This window comes from Balaenoptera borealis (assembly GCF_965194805.1).
Source record: "Balaenoptera borealis genome assembly, chromosome: 14".
Classification (NCBI taxonomy): Eukaryota; Metazoa; Chordata; class Mammalia; order Artiodactyla; family Balaenopteridae; genus Balaenoptera; species Balaenoptera borealis.
This window is the reverse complement of record NC_138875.1, coordinates 80692294-80708361: the sequence shown is the minus strand read 5'-3', so window position 1 is coordinate 80708361 and position 16068 is coordinate 80692294. Positions and strand designations below refer to the sequence as shown.

The 16068-nt window shown below is 34.9% G+C and overlaps 1 protein-coding gene across 6 annotated transcripts in view; it reads left to right on the top strand.

Moving 5' to 3' along the window:
* The window catches only part of TAOK3 (TAO kinase 3), a 182109-nt gene that overhangs the window by 117045 nt on the left and 48996 nt on the right, over positions 1-16068 (top strand). For 5 of the 6 annotated variants that reach the window (XM_082355888.1, XM_082355886.1, XM_082355885.1 and 2 more), the window contains 4 exons: positions 1528-1641; positions 2842-2933; positions 13941-14034; positions 15054-15135. In XM_082355888.1, coding sequence (XP_082212014.1) covers positions 1528-1641; positions 2842-2933; positions 13941-14034; positions 15054-15135 — 382 coding nt within the window. Of the gene's footprint in view, positions 1-926; positions 1055-1527; positions 1642-2841; positions 2934-13940; positions 14035-15053; positions 15136-16068 lie in introns of all 6 variants that reach the window. The other variant, XM_082355890.1, reaches the window with a different exon arrangement.

The window sequence follows — 16068 nt, the reverse complement described above, 5'->3', positions numbered from 1 at the left end:
ACTGGTACATACCACAAAGCAGAACTCCCTCAAGATAGGCAGACCAAAATTCCTGCCATGAATTTGGCTTATTCATAAGAATGAAGAATGAACGTAACCATGTCTAATAAATATTGATAAAATTAATTTAACTGTAATTTACGGATTTGACAATTTTAAAGTATATATATGTATAAACTTTAAAGTGTGTATCTATCTATCTATCTATCTGTCTTTGGTATTAAGATGTCATTACTGAATGCCAACTTGTTTATGACAGTTTTGCCTGCTCCTGTTTATAAAAGTCAGTTCAGGTTTCTGTGCCTTTATTACCTCAATTTTCACATTAATTTAATGTTTTATTCTGTATTACACTTTATCTTTTTTAATACGTAAAAAGAGTTGAAAAGACAAAAAAACTTTTAAAGAATGCTCTTTATTTAAAAATAAATTCAGATTCTTATTGTTTTGATTTAAAAGGCAAGCCAGGGTTAGAGAAAAGATATTTTCTGTTGTACGAGAAATAAATAATGCTTTTTTTAGCTCTCTCTGCCAATGCCTAATGTCTTCATGAGGAAAGAAACTGAATTTTCAAGGGAAGATTTTTGGAAAAGTTATTTTGGGAGCATTTGAACCTTTCATTTTCAACTTAACGTGTTTTCCTCATTCCCTCTGCTTTATCTTTCCATTGCCCATCACCGTACAATTCTTAGTTCCTAGTACTCATTACACCTCATGCCTTTTTTAAAGAGAATAAGGAGTACATCCACATCTTCTCATTCCAAATTTTCATACTGAAGATTACATTTTTTTAAATCATGTTTTTTAAACTTTTTGCTGCATAAAATATCTAGTAGTTTTAGTAGTAACCACTTGAGATTCTTTGTAATAATACAATAGAAATGCAATTTCCTAACCCCTAATCCTTGTTTGTTTTGATCTTTCAGGGTCTTCTTTTTACTGTACAGTGTTATTTTTAAAATAACACCTTCTCTATAACATGTACCCTCAAATGCCTTAGAGTTGCAGTTACAATTAAAGGCAGAGAGAAAGGGTCACAGGCAAGAAAGAAAAGGTATGTGTGTAGTTGAGGTTTATCGGTAGGTAGTTGATACAGAGTCATTGAAGGTTTGCTTAGAGTCCAAAAATGTCATAAAATTTGGAAGAGAAAAAAAAAAAGGCAGTTACAGATTGTGCCAATTTTCCCCAGCACAAGCAATACTGTTGGTGACTGGATTCAGCAGTTAATATGATTTTGTAAGTGTAGCCACTGAGTAGGTTTCCTTGTCGGCCATGTCTGCCTTTTTTCTCATTGCATTCCCTCGCTCTAAAGAAAGCTCTACCTTTTAGTAATTACTATGACCTACCAGTAAGTACACCGAGGAATCTGGGCCCCCTTACAACATGCAGTAATTACTAAATCCCCTTCTGGCTATCTGAGCAAGGTTTTTTTTTAATAAACTTTTTGTCTTATTAATTGCATGCTCTGACCTATTCCATAATCAAAACTGAAAAGTAATTTTCTAACCCTCTTATTTTTTCCTATAGGGATATTAAAGCAGGAAATATTCTTCTAACAGAGCCAGGTCAGGTGAAACTAGCTGATTTTGGATCTGCCTCAATGGCTTCTCCTGCCAACTCCTTCGTGGGCACACCTTACTGGTATGTGGAATTAGAAAACATGGCATAGTTTTAAAATATGTGTATATAAACAAGATGGACTCATAGCACTGGTTTTGTTTGGTTCTTTTTTTTTTTTTTGACAGTGTCTAACCATGTGTCTCAAATGAGATTTCATTAGGAAGGATAGAAAACTCACTAGCAAAAAAGAAACACTCAGACTTAGTATAAAATTTCCAGTGACTTTAAATTGTTCAAATAAGGTTGATGTCACTGTGTGTAAACTGAGTAGGATTATCAACTCACTGACCACGCTCAGGTTTTAGACTTCATTTGAAGTTTCTTTTGAACTTTTCTCTTCAGGCAGAGTCTCTAGGCGAGAACAAGGTAGTTTCTTTAACCTTCTGTAGCCAATGAGCATAAATTTTACCTTTCAATGAAAGAAATCCAGATTCTTGTTTCTGTTGAATTCTCTGATACTTTACCTCACTTGTCATTCTGACTTAAAGTTTCACCCCATTCTATTCAAGACTCCTTTCCTTCCTTTCATAGATACATTGGAATTTCATTGTATCTTGGAGAATGACTTATACCCCTGGAAAATTACTTGCCTACTAAAAAAAATCAGCTACTATTTGAATATTTTTCCACTATCATCAAATAGCATCTATTAAGCAACTACTTACATACACTAATAGAGAACAAAGCATATTAAACTATATGGCCCTTACCCTCCTAATGAAAATCCATTATGGACAAACAAAATAATATCCATTATTATAGCCAGTTTATTTGTTTTTTAACTTGTAACATCTTTGAATATCTCATTATATTGCTTTATGTAATTGCATAAAGTATTCTTCATGTTGTTTAAAGTAGTTTATTTAAGTGTTTCATACATATTAATCCTTTACCAATCTCTCTGAGGTAGCTAATAAAATTCTCTCCATATTATGGATGAGGAAACTGATATACAGAAAGGTTAAGTAACATAGCCAAGATCAAAGGATAGTAAATGATGGAACCATGATCTGTTGAAAGTAATGTATTGTTTCATGTAAATCACTGAGTGTATTGTTTATATTTTGAATAGTGTTTTTTCAAATTATTTGTGTAAGAAAATTATAACTTTATCAGATAAAACTTAGAATATGCCCCAAAACAGCTATTTTATTGAATCACTTTATCAGGTGAATTTTGTTTTTAATTTGCAACTTGAGTTTTGTACATTATGTTTGGCAGGATGGCTCCAGAGGTGATCTTAGCTATGGATGAAGGACAGTATGATGGGAAAGTTGATATTTGGTCACTTGGGATCACTTGTATTGAAATGGGTGAGTAAATAGTTGTTTTCATTGTACTTTTGAGAATCACTCCATATTATGATTGTTAATTCATTTATCCAGTGATTATTTAATGAGTTACTGCTATATATGTGCTAGGCAATGTGAATTTGCTATATTTTTTCTATGCTTTGGTATAACATCATAAGATTGCTTTTCTCTGCTATATTAAGTTAAGAAAAAGAGTTTGAGCAGATATGGCAGCTAACAAATATAAGAATATACAATAGTTAGAATTAATATTTGAAAAATATCCATTCTCCATACCATGAGTGATGATATATGTCCTTCATAGTAATATTCATTACTTAATTTACATTCCTATTTGTATAAGGGAAATCTGGAAAAGTAATAGCAGGCTTATCAAGGATTGGACTCTAAAAAGTAATAGCAAAAGTAATAGTAGGCTTATTAAAGATTGGACTCTAAAAACTGACCTGGGACTTCCCTGGTGGCTCAGTGGTTAAGAATCCACCTGCCAATTCAGGGGACATGGGTTCGAGCCCTGGTCTGGGACGATCCCACATGCCGCGGAGCAACTAAGCCCATGCGCCACAACTACTGAGCCTGCGGCCTCAGAGCCCGCGAGCCACAACTACTGAAGCCTGTGCTCCGCAACAAAGAGGAGCCACCGCCATGAGAAGCCCGCGCACCGCAACGAAGAGTAGCCCTGCTCGCGGCAACTAGAGAAAGCCCGTGCAGCAACGAAGACCCAACAGAGCCAAAAATAAAATGAATAAAAACTGACCTATATAGAGAGCAAACCCAGAGAAAACTTCATATTAGGGGATACCCCCAGGTTTAAAGTTGTCTTCCAAATATTGTTGCAGTTATCTAAAATTGTCTAACATACCACAGAATCTCAATCCTCTGGTTGCATATTTTGAACTTTAATATAACTTAAAGTTATCGTTATCCAGTGCTCTACTGGTAAATTTAACCAATGACCCCCCTGGGGGGCGAGGGGGAGCATTTTGTAGCATTTGCCAAATTCTGTGGTGTAAGTATCCCCACCATAGCCAATTTCAAGTTATCAGTTTGAATCACTAAATGTGGAGTTGGAGAAAGGTATGCACAGCTAACCTTCCAAAGCCAGTGTGAGCTGGCTCCAGCACAACAGTGCCTTTATTTAGATTTTTTATTTAAAATTTGCATAAATATGTCTAGTTTTTTAAAAATCCATTTAAAAAATTTCTTTGTCTAGCTTTTAAATTTGTTTAATTTCTTCTGTATTGTTTAATATAGGGTTTTTTTGTTTAATTTCTTCTATATTGTTATCCAAATTTGTCCTAAGGATTTCTAAGTTCAGTTTGATTCTCAGAGTATAGTTTTCTCTTTCCCTAAAATGTTTGGCCTACAGAGATGACTTGGGATATGTTTGTATTGCATTTCCAGTTGCTTCATTGACCTCTTCCAACAAAGAAACATATGATAAAGATACACAGTTTGTTTGTTTTTTTTTTAATACTAAAGAGATGTTAGTGAAGAAAAAAAAAAAAACAAGGAGGAAACAGAATATTTACTTAATTTTTTAAAATAAGTAACATTCATGTGTTTTATAAATCAAAAAATATAAAAAGATAGGCAGTTAAAGGACTTCTTCTACCCCTGGCCCTATTCGTACAGTTCCTTCCCCACCCCTGTGAACACACACAGGGAACCTCTGTTATTAATTTCTTGTATATCCTTCCAGAGTTTCTTTACAAATATGTATATTTTTATATATATTATATATATGTATGTATGTATTTATTTATTTAGTGTGTGTGTGTGTGTATTTATAATATATAACCTTCCATATCCGCGGGTTCCATATCCATGGATTCAACCAACTGCACATCGAAAATATTTGGGAAAAAAAAATTCTGGAAAGTTCCACAAAGCAAAACTTGCATTTGCCATTCTTTGGGCAGCTATTTACATTGTATTTACAACTATTTACATGGCATTTACATTGTATCAGGTATTATAAGTAATCTAGAGGTGATTATATGGGAGGATATGATTAGGTTATATGCAAAAACTATGGCATTTTATATAAGGAACTTAAGCATCCACAAATTTTATATTCTGGGGCATTCCTGGAACCAGTCCCCCACAGTTACTGAGGGACGACTCTAGAAATATGTATATATGCTTACTATATTCCCTTTTACCCCTAAATTAACATATACAGTTGGTTCTATACTTTGATTTTTCACTTAATACCATCTTGGAGCACTGTTTTATATTAGTAACTTAGACACTTTTTCATTTTTTACTGGCATTATGTTATTCCATTATATGGATATACCATAGTTTATTTGACTGGTCCTCTATTAATGGATATTGAGGTGGTAGATTTCTTTTTTAGTTTCTGATATTGTGTTATTCTCTGTTTCATACAGAAAAAATTCATCTTATTAATACTGATTTCGGGGGACAGTCAGCAGAAATAGTCACATACTTTAAAAAGGATTCATGACAAACTTCCAGAAATATTTTGTAGAATTTGACAAGGTAGCCCTAAAATTCATAGGACCAAAACCAGTCAAGACAATTCTGAAGAAACAGAATTTGGACAGAAGAATCACTATACCACAATCCAAACCATAATAATTAAATCAATATGGTCAATAGAACAGACTAGAATACCTAGAAACAGACTCGTCTATAAGTCGGATTTTGGTATAAGACAAAAAAGACATTAAAGATCAGTGGTGAAAGGATGGCCTCTTTGATTAATAATATGAGACAATGTGTTAATTATATGATAAAAGCCAAAATTAAATTTCTAGCAAATGCCATACACAAAAATAAATTCCAGATTTTAGGTAAATACTCAAAAGTAAAATTTTAAAACTTTTGGGAAAAGATCCTTTATGCCTCAATTTCCTTACCTATAATATAGAGATGACAATCCCATGAAGTAGGTGCTATTATAATGAAGATTAAAGAATTAATAAATATAAAGTACTTAAAACCTGGCCTGGCATGTAATAAGCACCATGTAAGTATAATTAATACTATATTATTCTAGGAGTATACCTTTATGGGTATAGGGAAGAATTTTTCTAAACAATATTTAAAAAATAATGACAAATATGATAACTTTTAGTATTTTAAAATATAAAGCTATATAAAACGCAAAAATTAAAAGGTAGGCATAGACTGATAGAAAGTAGTTGAAACATATCTACCCAACAGAGTATTGGCCCAGAATCTATAAAAAACTCTCACAATTTCTTTACCAAAAAGAAAAAGATAAACAGCCAGTAGAAAAATGGGCATGAATATGATCAAGCAGTTAACATTGAAAAGAAAACCTAAATGGACAACAAACATGAGAAGATACTCTGCCTCATTAGTAATCAGGGAAATGCAAGTTAAAACTATTTCACATCAGACTGGTAAAATTTTTTTAAAGTCGAAGGTTAATGAATTTGGAGAAGCTGCTAAAGAAACAGGAACTCTCATACACTATTGATAAGAATGTAATTTGGTATAAACATTTTGGAGGGCAAGTTGGCAACATCTGGTAAGGATGATGAGGATTGTCAGTGACTCAACATTTCACTTGTAAGTATACACTTTAGAAATTTTATGCATGTACACTGGAAAATATGTGAGGCTGCAACCTTGTTTGTAGAAGCAAGAAATGGTGGAAACAACCAAATTCTTATGATGAACTGGATCTACATGTATCATCATGGGTAAATCTCAAATCATAACATTGAATAGTTAATGAACAAAGTCGCTGGAGTTAGGTACAGTACGACGCCAATTATGAAAGCTTTATAAACAATTTTATATATTATTTATGAGCATATATATACTAATAAAATATCACATAGATGTAAGAGATACCATCTCAGGATAGTAAACTCTGGAGAGCAGAAGAGGAATAGTTATATCTTACTTTTTTTTAGAAGAAAATATCTGAAACAAATATGACAAAATAATGTTAAATCTAAGCAGTAGGTGTCTGTTATAATACTATGCAAATTTTTTATGTATTTCAAATATCAAATAATTTAACTTTTTTAAAATTAGAAATAAATGTACATTCCTTTGGTTTGAAAAACAAAAAAACAAAAAACTATTCTCTGTGTAGCATGGAGTTAGCAATTATACACCCTGGATTTGAATCTTGGCTTTACCAGCACTTAGCTGGCAGGACAGTCATGTGTGGCTGCACATAACACCAGCAGGCATTCTCATAGTCTAGGCTGTGAATGACACCTTCTGGGGTTGTGTAACGTGTTGATTCTGACGATGAGACCTTGGACAATTTTCTAAACTTCCCTAAGCCTCAGTTTTCTCATCTAAATGAAAAAAACAATACATATATCATAGGTATTGTCGCACTTCAATGAGATAACATATGTAAAGTGTTTAACATAGTGCTTGACATATATCAATGCTCAAAACAGCTGATTGCATTCATATGTAGGATTATTCCTATTTTTGTCATTTATATTCTAAAGTGAACCAAAATTTTACTTGTAACACTGCAATTATAATAGCAACTCCTCAGTTACAAACACCTTAAAGGAATGTCCCCCGAGTTGAACCTTACAACTAATTAGTGCCCACCCATTGTTTCAGCAAGTTTTTTTCTTACCAAAATCTTTCTAAAATATAACATGGATTCTGCCCTTTCCAACCTAATTAAATAGAGCAAACAACACACACCCTTTTATGATGATTCAGGATTGTCATCACATCGGTTTTTGTACTATGTAGATGTAGTAATGACTGGAGTTTCAAACAGCAGTCGACATTGGCAAAATAGGTGCAGATCCCAGGAGGTACCTTAGTATTTCCTCTCTTGAGACAGGAGAGGAAATGTGCTTAATTTCTGATTTTATCATTTTATAAAAAGGAATTGATATATATATAACAACATGCTCTCTATATCAGCCTATCTTTGATTGCCTTTTATAAAATGATTTACTGAATCAAAGAACAGAGTAGCCTTCTCCCAAATTGTCTTATCCTCCACAACAGCTAGTCCTTCAAATTGATAGATGATAGTATTAAATTATGCCTAAGAGCACAGACTCTATAGTCAGATAAACCTGAGTTCTAATTCCAGCTCTGCCATTTTTTAGTTGTATGACTTTGGTCAAGTTATTTTAACTGTCTATGAAATTTGCATAATAAGATCCCCTACCTTATGGGGATTGTCTGGATTAAATGAAAATGTGGACTTAAAGTGCTTATTATTATATCTGGTGTTTAGTATGTGTTCAGTAAATGTTAGGCATCATCAGCACAATCCTAGTATATATCATATCTCATCAAATTTTTAATTTACATTTTAACATCTCTTTAAACTGGGAGGTATTTTACGGGCAACAGCATTTTATGATTATAATTGGCAGCATTTTGTTCTAAGTTATACATAAAATAGTGGTACACCTTAAATTGCGATGCATCTTGTTGTCAATGACATCTTAGATTCAGAGAAGGATGGTAGTACATGCTCAGTTAATATTCATAAAATAAAATTGTTACCAAGGACATTTAAATTCTCAGCAATTATTCAAACTTTATTATACTGGTAGTGTAATAAACCATACAAGTACCTCTTTGACAGCTTTACTATACATCTCTATTTCCTTGGCATTAATCTTGTTAATGGACACATAAAAGAAGGGTATTTTTTTTTTAACCTGAAAGATGATTAAACTGCTGCATATATAAACCTAAGCAATGATTTTTCTAAGTTTTCTGTATGTTTCAGGCTTAATGAAATTCCAGGTACAGACAGTATACTTTAAATTTTACTTTTAATGTTGAAATTACAGTGAAAGTTGTGGATAGTGCCTGAATAATGTGTTGTCCCCTTTCCTTATGATACCTCTTCTATAACAGTGTATATATATTTTTTAAACATCTTTATTGGAGTATAATTGCTTTACAATGGTGTGTTAGTTTCTGCTTTATAACAAAGTGAATCAGCTATACGTATACGTATATCCCCATATCCCCTCCCTCTTGCGTCTCCCTCCCACCCTCCCTATCCCACCCCTCTAGGTGGTCACAAAGCACCGAGCTGACCTCCCTGTGCTATGCGGCTGCTTCCCACTAGCTATCTATTTTACATTTGGTAGTGTATATATGTCCATGCCACTCTCTCACTTCATCCCAGTTTACCCTTCCCCCTCCCCATGTCCTCAAGTCCATTCTCTACGTCTGCATCTCTATTCCTGTCCTGCCCCTAGGTTCTTCAGAACCATTTTTTTTTTTTAGAGTCCATATATATGTTATAACAGTGTATATTTTTTTAAAAGCCCCTAATCTGTACATTGAATCGCTGAGGTGTCATCAGAAAGCAGGAAGATGATAATGCTGCTGGCACTCTCTCTCTTTCCTGGATCAAATTCCAAGGTCCCTAAGTGGTTAAACCTGCTTTACAAATTATCTTTTGATAAATTGATCTTCCACTGAAAAACCTAGTTAAATTCATGCATCCTTGGAAGCTTCTTGGACATTGAAATTGTCCAGTCACCAGATATTTTATTTTATTTTAGTTTTTTTAAAATAAATTTTATTTATTTATTTATTTATTTATTTATTATTATTTTTTTGGCTGTGTTGGGTGTTCGTTTCTGTGCGAGGGCTCTCTCTAGTTGCGGTGAGCGGGGGCCACTCTTCATCGCAGTGCGCGGGCCTCTCACTGTCGCGGCCTCTCTTGTTGCGGAGCACAGCCTCCAGATGCACAGGCTCAGTAGTTGTGGCTCACGGGCCCAGTTGCTTCGCGGCATGTGGGATCTTCCCAGACCAGGGCTCGAACCCGTGTCCCCTGCATTGGCAGGCAGACTCTCAACCACTGCGCCACCAGGGAAGCCCCAGATATTTTATTTTTTGAGATTATTTCAAGAGAAGTTAATCTGACACTCTTCTGTTTAAGCTATAGACCCTTAGTTCACCAGCACAGACCACGGTAGAAGCTGGCAAATGGTTCATCAGCATTGACAGGGAATTGACTGTGTTCGGAGATGCATTCTCCAAGGGATAAAAAGAAAAAAACATAAAAAACATAAATGTTGTTACATAGTTTCTCTGCCTGGAATTTTCTTCTTCCACATTATTATTGCCACTCACTGTTTGTGTTAATAAATGAATGTTGTGATGGCTGTTGAGGGGACAGGGTTATATTTAGTCTTATAAAGCTTCTTCTTCCTTTTTTTTTTCATGTTGAAATACCAGTACTATCTATTATAAAATGCACAGAATAATTGAAGAGGCACTGAGGTCTAGTGAAAAGACAAGTCTTGGAGTCTTACAGGACTGGGTTGAAATCCCAATTTAGCCACTTACTGTGTGGCTTGGTTTCATTATTTAGACTAGCTTACCCCAGTTCCTTCTGTTGGGAAATTGAAGTAATAATGCTTATCTTGCCAAGCTGTTGTGAGAATTATGAATAACATACCATATGTAACATACCTAAAGTGAATGCCTGACATGTAATAGGAACTCAATAAGTGGTAGCAATTATTATTATCATTAATTATTATGGTTGTCAACCATATTTGTTCATAAGAAATCTGCCTTTTCATGAAGTGTTTATCCAAAGATGGAGTACTCTCTGATCTTCTTTATTAAAATAAAGCTCAGTCTAGGTGCTCTAATTTAGCATGAGCTTCGCCAAGCAGAGCAGTGTCCAAAGGCTTCTCTGAACCTTGATCTCATAAAACATACATGGAGCATTCAGAAAAACTTGATTATTATCTTTAAATTAAGTAAATCACTGGTTTTTTTCTTTTAATTTAGTTAATTCAGCTTTGTTACGCTTTCACCTTTTTCCTTTCTTTGGAGGTAAAATGGCTTACATATCACAAGGTAGCTTCAAAGCACTTCCGGTTCCTGTTCTGTTGCTTATCTAGAAGCTTCTATGCAGACTATTATATTCTGTCAGTAAAGGCTGACAAGCTTTCAGCTAAGGACCAGATAATAAGTGCTTTAGTCCTTTTAAGTAGTATAATCTCTGTCATGACTACTCAGCCCTGCTGTTGTAGCATGAAAGCAGCCATAGACAACACATTAATGAATGGACATGGCTGTGTTCCAATAAAACTTTACAAAAACAGGCTGCTAGGTGAATTTGGCCCACAGGCCATAGTTTCCCAACCCTTGCTCCATAGTATGCTGACTTAGCAATGAACCCTGTCACTATGGCTCAGAAGATTTATGTAGTACATCTAGCAAAGGACTTGAACATAGGTGAGGCCATCTGAAACTGGTATTTAGCGAGTGCTTCTCAGACCATAGAGCTGTGTACTATGTTTGGAATGCCTTTTTTCATGATTCTCTACTAGAGCTGTTCCACCCATAGTGTGGCTGGCTGTCTTCCTGTCTTGTTCACAACAGAGTATCTGCCACTCACAGACCTCACATTCCTGCTCCAAATCCGCTACTACCTTTCTTATTACTGTTGAATTGGGTTTTGTTGTTGTTTTTGTTCCTTCATCCTCCCCTTTCTAAATTTCTATTTTCTTCTTTCTTTAGCTCCCCTTCCCTGCTGTTTCTCCTGTGCAATTTCGTGTTCTTCTAAGCAGCTCGAATTGTATACCTTTTGCCAATGAGTGGGAGGGTTCCTATCCTTCTAATAGTGAATGAAGCCATCACATAGTATCTTGATGTAAGCCTTGCCAAGACTTAGTCACTCCTCAGTCATTTTTGTGATTTCTTGCTGCACAAAGATTCTTTGTTTGTTGACAGATTTTCTTCTTTGCCTTAATTTGCCTTACCTTCATTTACTTATCTAATAGGTATTTTGGGGCCAACCAAAATATATACCAGGTGCTGTGCTCAGCAGTGGGAATGCAAAGATGAGCATAATAGACATTGTTCCTCATGAAGTTTAGCAAACAGAACATACATTAAGTAAAGAATTACGTATATAATTAGTTATGGTTGTGATAGGTGGTAGAAAGTTAAAATATAATTTGCAATGACAGAATCTAATGGGACACCTAGTCTTGAGAGGTCAGAGAAGGCTTCCCTGAGGAAATGATTGTACACATATAATAAGCCTTGAATAAATATTTATTAAATTAATGCAGAAATGCAACTATATTTAAGGTGAAACCTGAAGGATTGGGAAGAATTAACCAGGTAAAGTTCAGGGAACAAAAGTGAGAGGGGAGTCCAGACAGAGAAGGCAACGTGTGTGAAAGGCTCTGAACTTGGTTCTTTCAGTGAAGCAACAGATGCATGAGAAGAGGGGGGAAACATTGATTCTCAGAATGAAGTGCTGGAGGTAGCCAGGGTCATGTTAGGAAAGACCAGCAGACTATGTTTAAGGATCTAGACTTTGTCCTAAAAATCATGGGAATCCATTGATGGTAACATGATGAGTTCCTACTTCCACATGGTTCCAATATTTGAAGTTGTCAGAAGGCCATGCTCTAGAAACTTTCTAGAATCTACCTCCTGATAAATAAAATAAACCTGAGCCTTTTTTTTTTTTCATCTTCTACATTTGAAACAGCTATAAAATCCCTTTGTCCACACTGCAGCTTTCAAATTTCCACTTGTTAACAGTTCATGTCCCCATAACAGTGGTATCCATTTGGTGAGTGTAAAGTATCCTGTTGAGAAGTTAATAAACAATATTTGTGGAATCAGAGACTGTCACATTTCAAAAGTATCAGAGATCATTTAGTCAAGACTATAAGGGGCCCCTCCAGAGTATCACTGATAAATAAGTATAGTGGCCTTCTGCTGGAACTCTGCTAATAGCTTAAAGTTCACTGCTCTCAACATTATTCATTGTGGGTTTTGGGGGGGTTTTTGGTTTTGCTTTGCTTTAGCACTCTGGCTTTTCATAAGTTCTTCCTTCTATGAGTAAAAATGTCTTCCCTGTTACTTTTTGTTCCCTGCCCTTAGTTCTTGTTATGTTTCTTAGAATTGCATAGAATAAGCTGAATTCACCTTTTTAAAAGTGGTTAAGAGGAGAATCTTTACTTAAAAACCAAGGTGCTCTGATGAAACCTGAGATCAGATTATGAATTTTAAAGTGGTACTATATAAAGAATCCATTAGGATAAACACAGTAGAATGAGATAGTGATTTATCTTCTGTGACATAATAACTAATAAATAGCATAAAATTAACTGTACTCAGAACTAGAACCTTGTTTCCTTTGGTCAACAAATGGAGCACCTAATATTTGAATAATATCTTATTACATATGCCAGAGAATAAATAAAAGAATAAGAGTATTAGGGTTATAAGATCTTGCTCTTAGAACTTATGATTTCTTTTGAGAGAAAAGATTTGTATGTTTATATAAATGCAATAGGAGAGTGCATGCCAAGTGAGCAGTCTACTAAAAGACAGCAATAGAAATTCCAAACATGAGATCATGGTGGGCTGGGATGGAGCAAATCTTCTACTAAGAAGTATCTGATTCACTGAGTTTCTCCTTAGAAGAGGGTGGACAAAACCTTGCTTACACTGACCCTCCTTTTCCTACCTCCTTTTTACCCTCTACCCTGACTTGTACCAGTTCATTGGCCTGGGTGTGCCTTCAAATGGTGTTTACTGAATTGAATTATTTTGTCTCCCATACTGTGTTAGTGATGTTTAAGATGTTCCATTCCATAATTATCCCCTTTTTTCATTCTACTTCTCTGCTTTCTGAATTTTTTTCAATGAATACATATTTTTAATTTTAACTAAAACACACACACACGAAGATGTTCATACCTATTGTTGGAAAACAAAGTCCAGCCTTTTGAAGATACATGTGAAAAATAAGAAAAATTTTTTTTACTCTCTTGAAGTGGGTTCTGTTAGGAGCTTTTCCAGTGTACTTTAAGATGACCAGCAGCTTCTTCTGAATGGCTATCCTGAGCGACCTTAGAGATTAAAATAAGTGGATTATGTGGCATGAGGATAATAACGAGCTATTGATTTAGTGGCAAAGCTTTGCTCATAGTTCCTTATTTCTCCATCTGCCTGATGCCTTTCAAGAACTGCTTTATCGTGTTTCTTTTCTTTCAGCGGAACGGAAGCCCCCTCTTTTCAACATGAATGCAATGAGTGCCTTATATCACATTGCCCAGAACGACTCCCCCACATTACAGTCTAAGGAATGGTAAGACTGAGCTGTTGCTTTAAATTTCTAAGAGAAGGCACCATATGTATTTGGCACTTTCATTAAATTACACTTTAAATATCTGACCTAGAAAGCATTTCATTCCTTCATTGTATGTTGTGATAACTGACACTGAACTTTTCTATACACACACACACACACACACACACACACACACACTATATTTCTGCCCTCACTATGGCTTCTACTGTGTTCTTAATGTGTGTAGGAATTGAAATTCTACCAGGTACATGCCCTGCTACCTTCCTAACCAGTCTGGTCTCTTAAGTCATGATGGTTTTGTATCGATCACCTCAGTCTTATCACTTCCCAGCAAGGATAAAGTACCCTCTCTGATGTCATTATTTTTCTAGTTGTCATTTTTTTTCTTTACTATATGTATAAATGTGTTGAGACAGAACATATACTATCTATTCAGAAGATATATTGTTCCTTGCTGAAAATTATGACATTTTGCTAACTATTGGGGTCACAGAGTTATAGAAAAAGGGCATTGTCAAAGAAGAGTAGACAAAATGGAATTTTCAAGAGAGAAAGTGTTTTCATCCAGAAAGCATATTCCTAGGTTCTCTGTCCCTTATGCTTCAAGTTTTACTACCTGGTTATAGGTTGTGGGTGATGGAAGAGTTACCAATTGGTCATGAAGAATATAGGCTTGAGACTTATGAGTGTTGTTATCTTTGGAGAGAAAAATGTATATAAAACCGTTGTATATAAATATAGTATTTTTCATTTTATGATATAACGATTTGACCTTGCTTATATAATAAGGTATGTATATATGTTAACTAACTTGAAACTGTCCACATGCATTATCCAAAAGAATTAATTTTAGATACCTTAAACTTGAAAATGGTTCAGTTCTCCTGACATTCCAAAGTATTTTAATAAAAATCTCCTAAAATATAAAAATTTCCCTTGGATGAAAATTATTTAAAGTGATCAGTATGTTCTACAGACCCTGATTTTATTTTCTTTCAATGTATTTGCACACACAGGACAGACTCCTTTAGGAGATTTGTTGATTACTGCTTGCAGAAAATGCCTCAGGGAAGGCCAACATCAGTGGAACTATTACGGGTAATTTTTCAAGTTTATATTTGAGGAGGGGGATTTAAAGTCATGTTGTAGTGGAATATAGTAAATCATTCCCGTGGCAGCTCATCATGACAAACTGGATTAGAACATACTGCCTTGTCATTTATCCAGAGATAGTAGCTAGGCATAGAAGTAGCAAGATATGTGCTATATGTTCCCCGCAGAAAGTTTTTCCCCCATCTTTTCCCCTTTTCTTTTTTCTCCCCCTTCTTTTTGCCTTGTGACAAAGAATATTTCTCCTTGCTCTGGTCATCATTGTGATGTTCCTGTGACTGATATCTGCATGAACTTTAATGCAATGTTTTCAGGACAGAAACTGCCAGTGGTTCAGATACCAACTCTGGGATTTCAGTTAGGTTGTTGTCAAATCATCAGGCGATGAAGATATGTGATAAACATATAAAACAGACATTTGCATAGCATTGCATCACACATGTTAACTGCATTCATCTGATTTAAACGTAGCATTTTTGAGCATCTCTTTTCATGTAACATTTTATTATAGGCTTTATATACATAGGCAATGTGTTCCATTAATATCAGTAAAGTATGTGGGAGTCTTTTACGATATAAGTATCTTTTATTGGCCACAGAATAGTTCAGCTTACTTTAATCTTTTCTGCGTATGTGTTTTTCAGCACTTTTTTGTTTGTTTCTTTGTTTGTTTTAAGAAAAACTCAGGATTGTATTGCCTAAATTTGTGAAGGTTAAAAATGTCAGCTGCCTTTATAATTGCACCTTGGCTAAGTCACAGATTCTTGGTTTACATTTTCTTTTTCTCAGAACTCTTATTCTGTTATTTTCTGGCTTTGAGTGTTCCTGAAGAAGTAGGTCTGAAGCTGACTAGTTTTTCTACCCAGAAGTAAGTTTTTTCTTCTTGTGAGTAACAGGCCACAACAATATGGTGACAGAAGC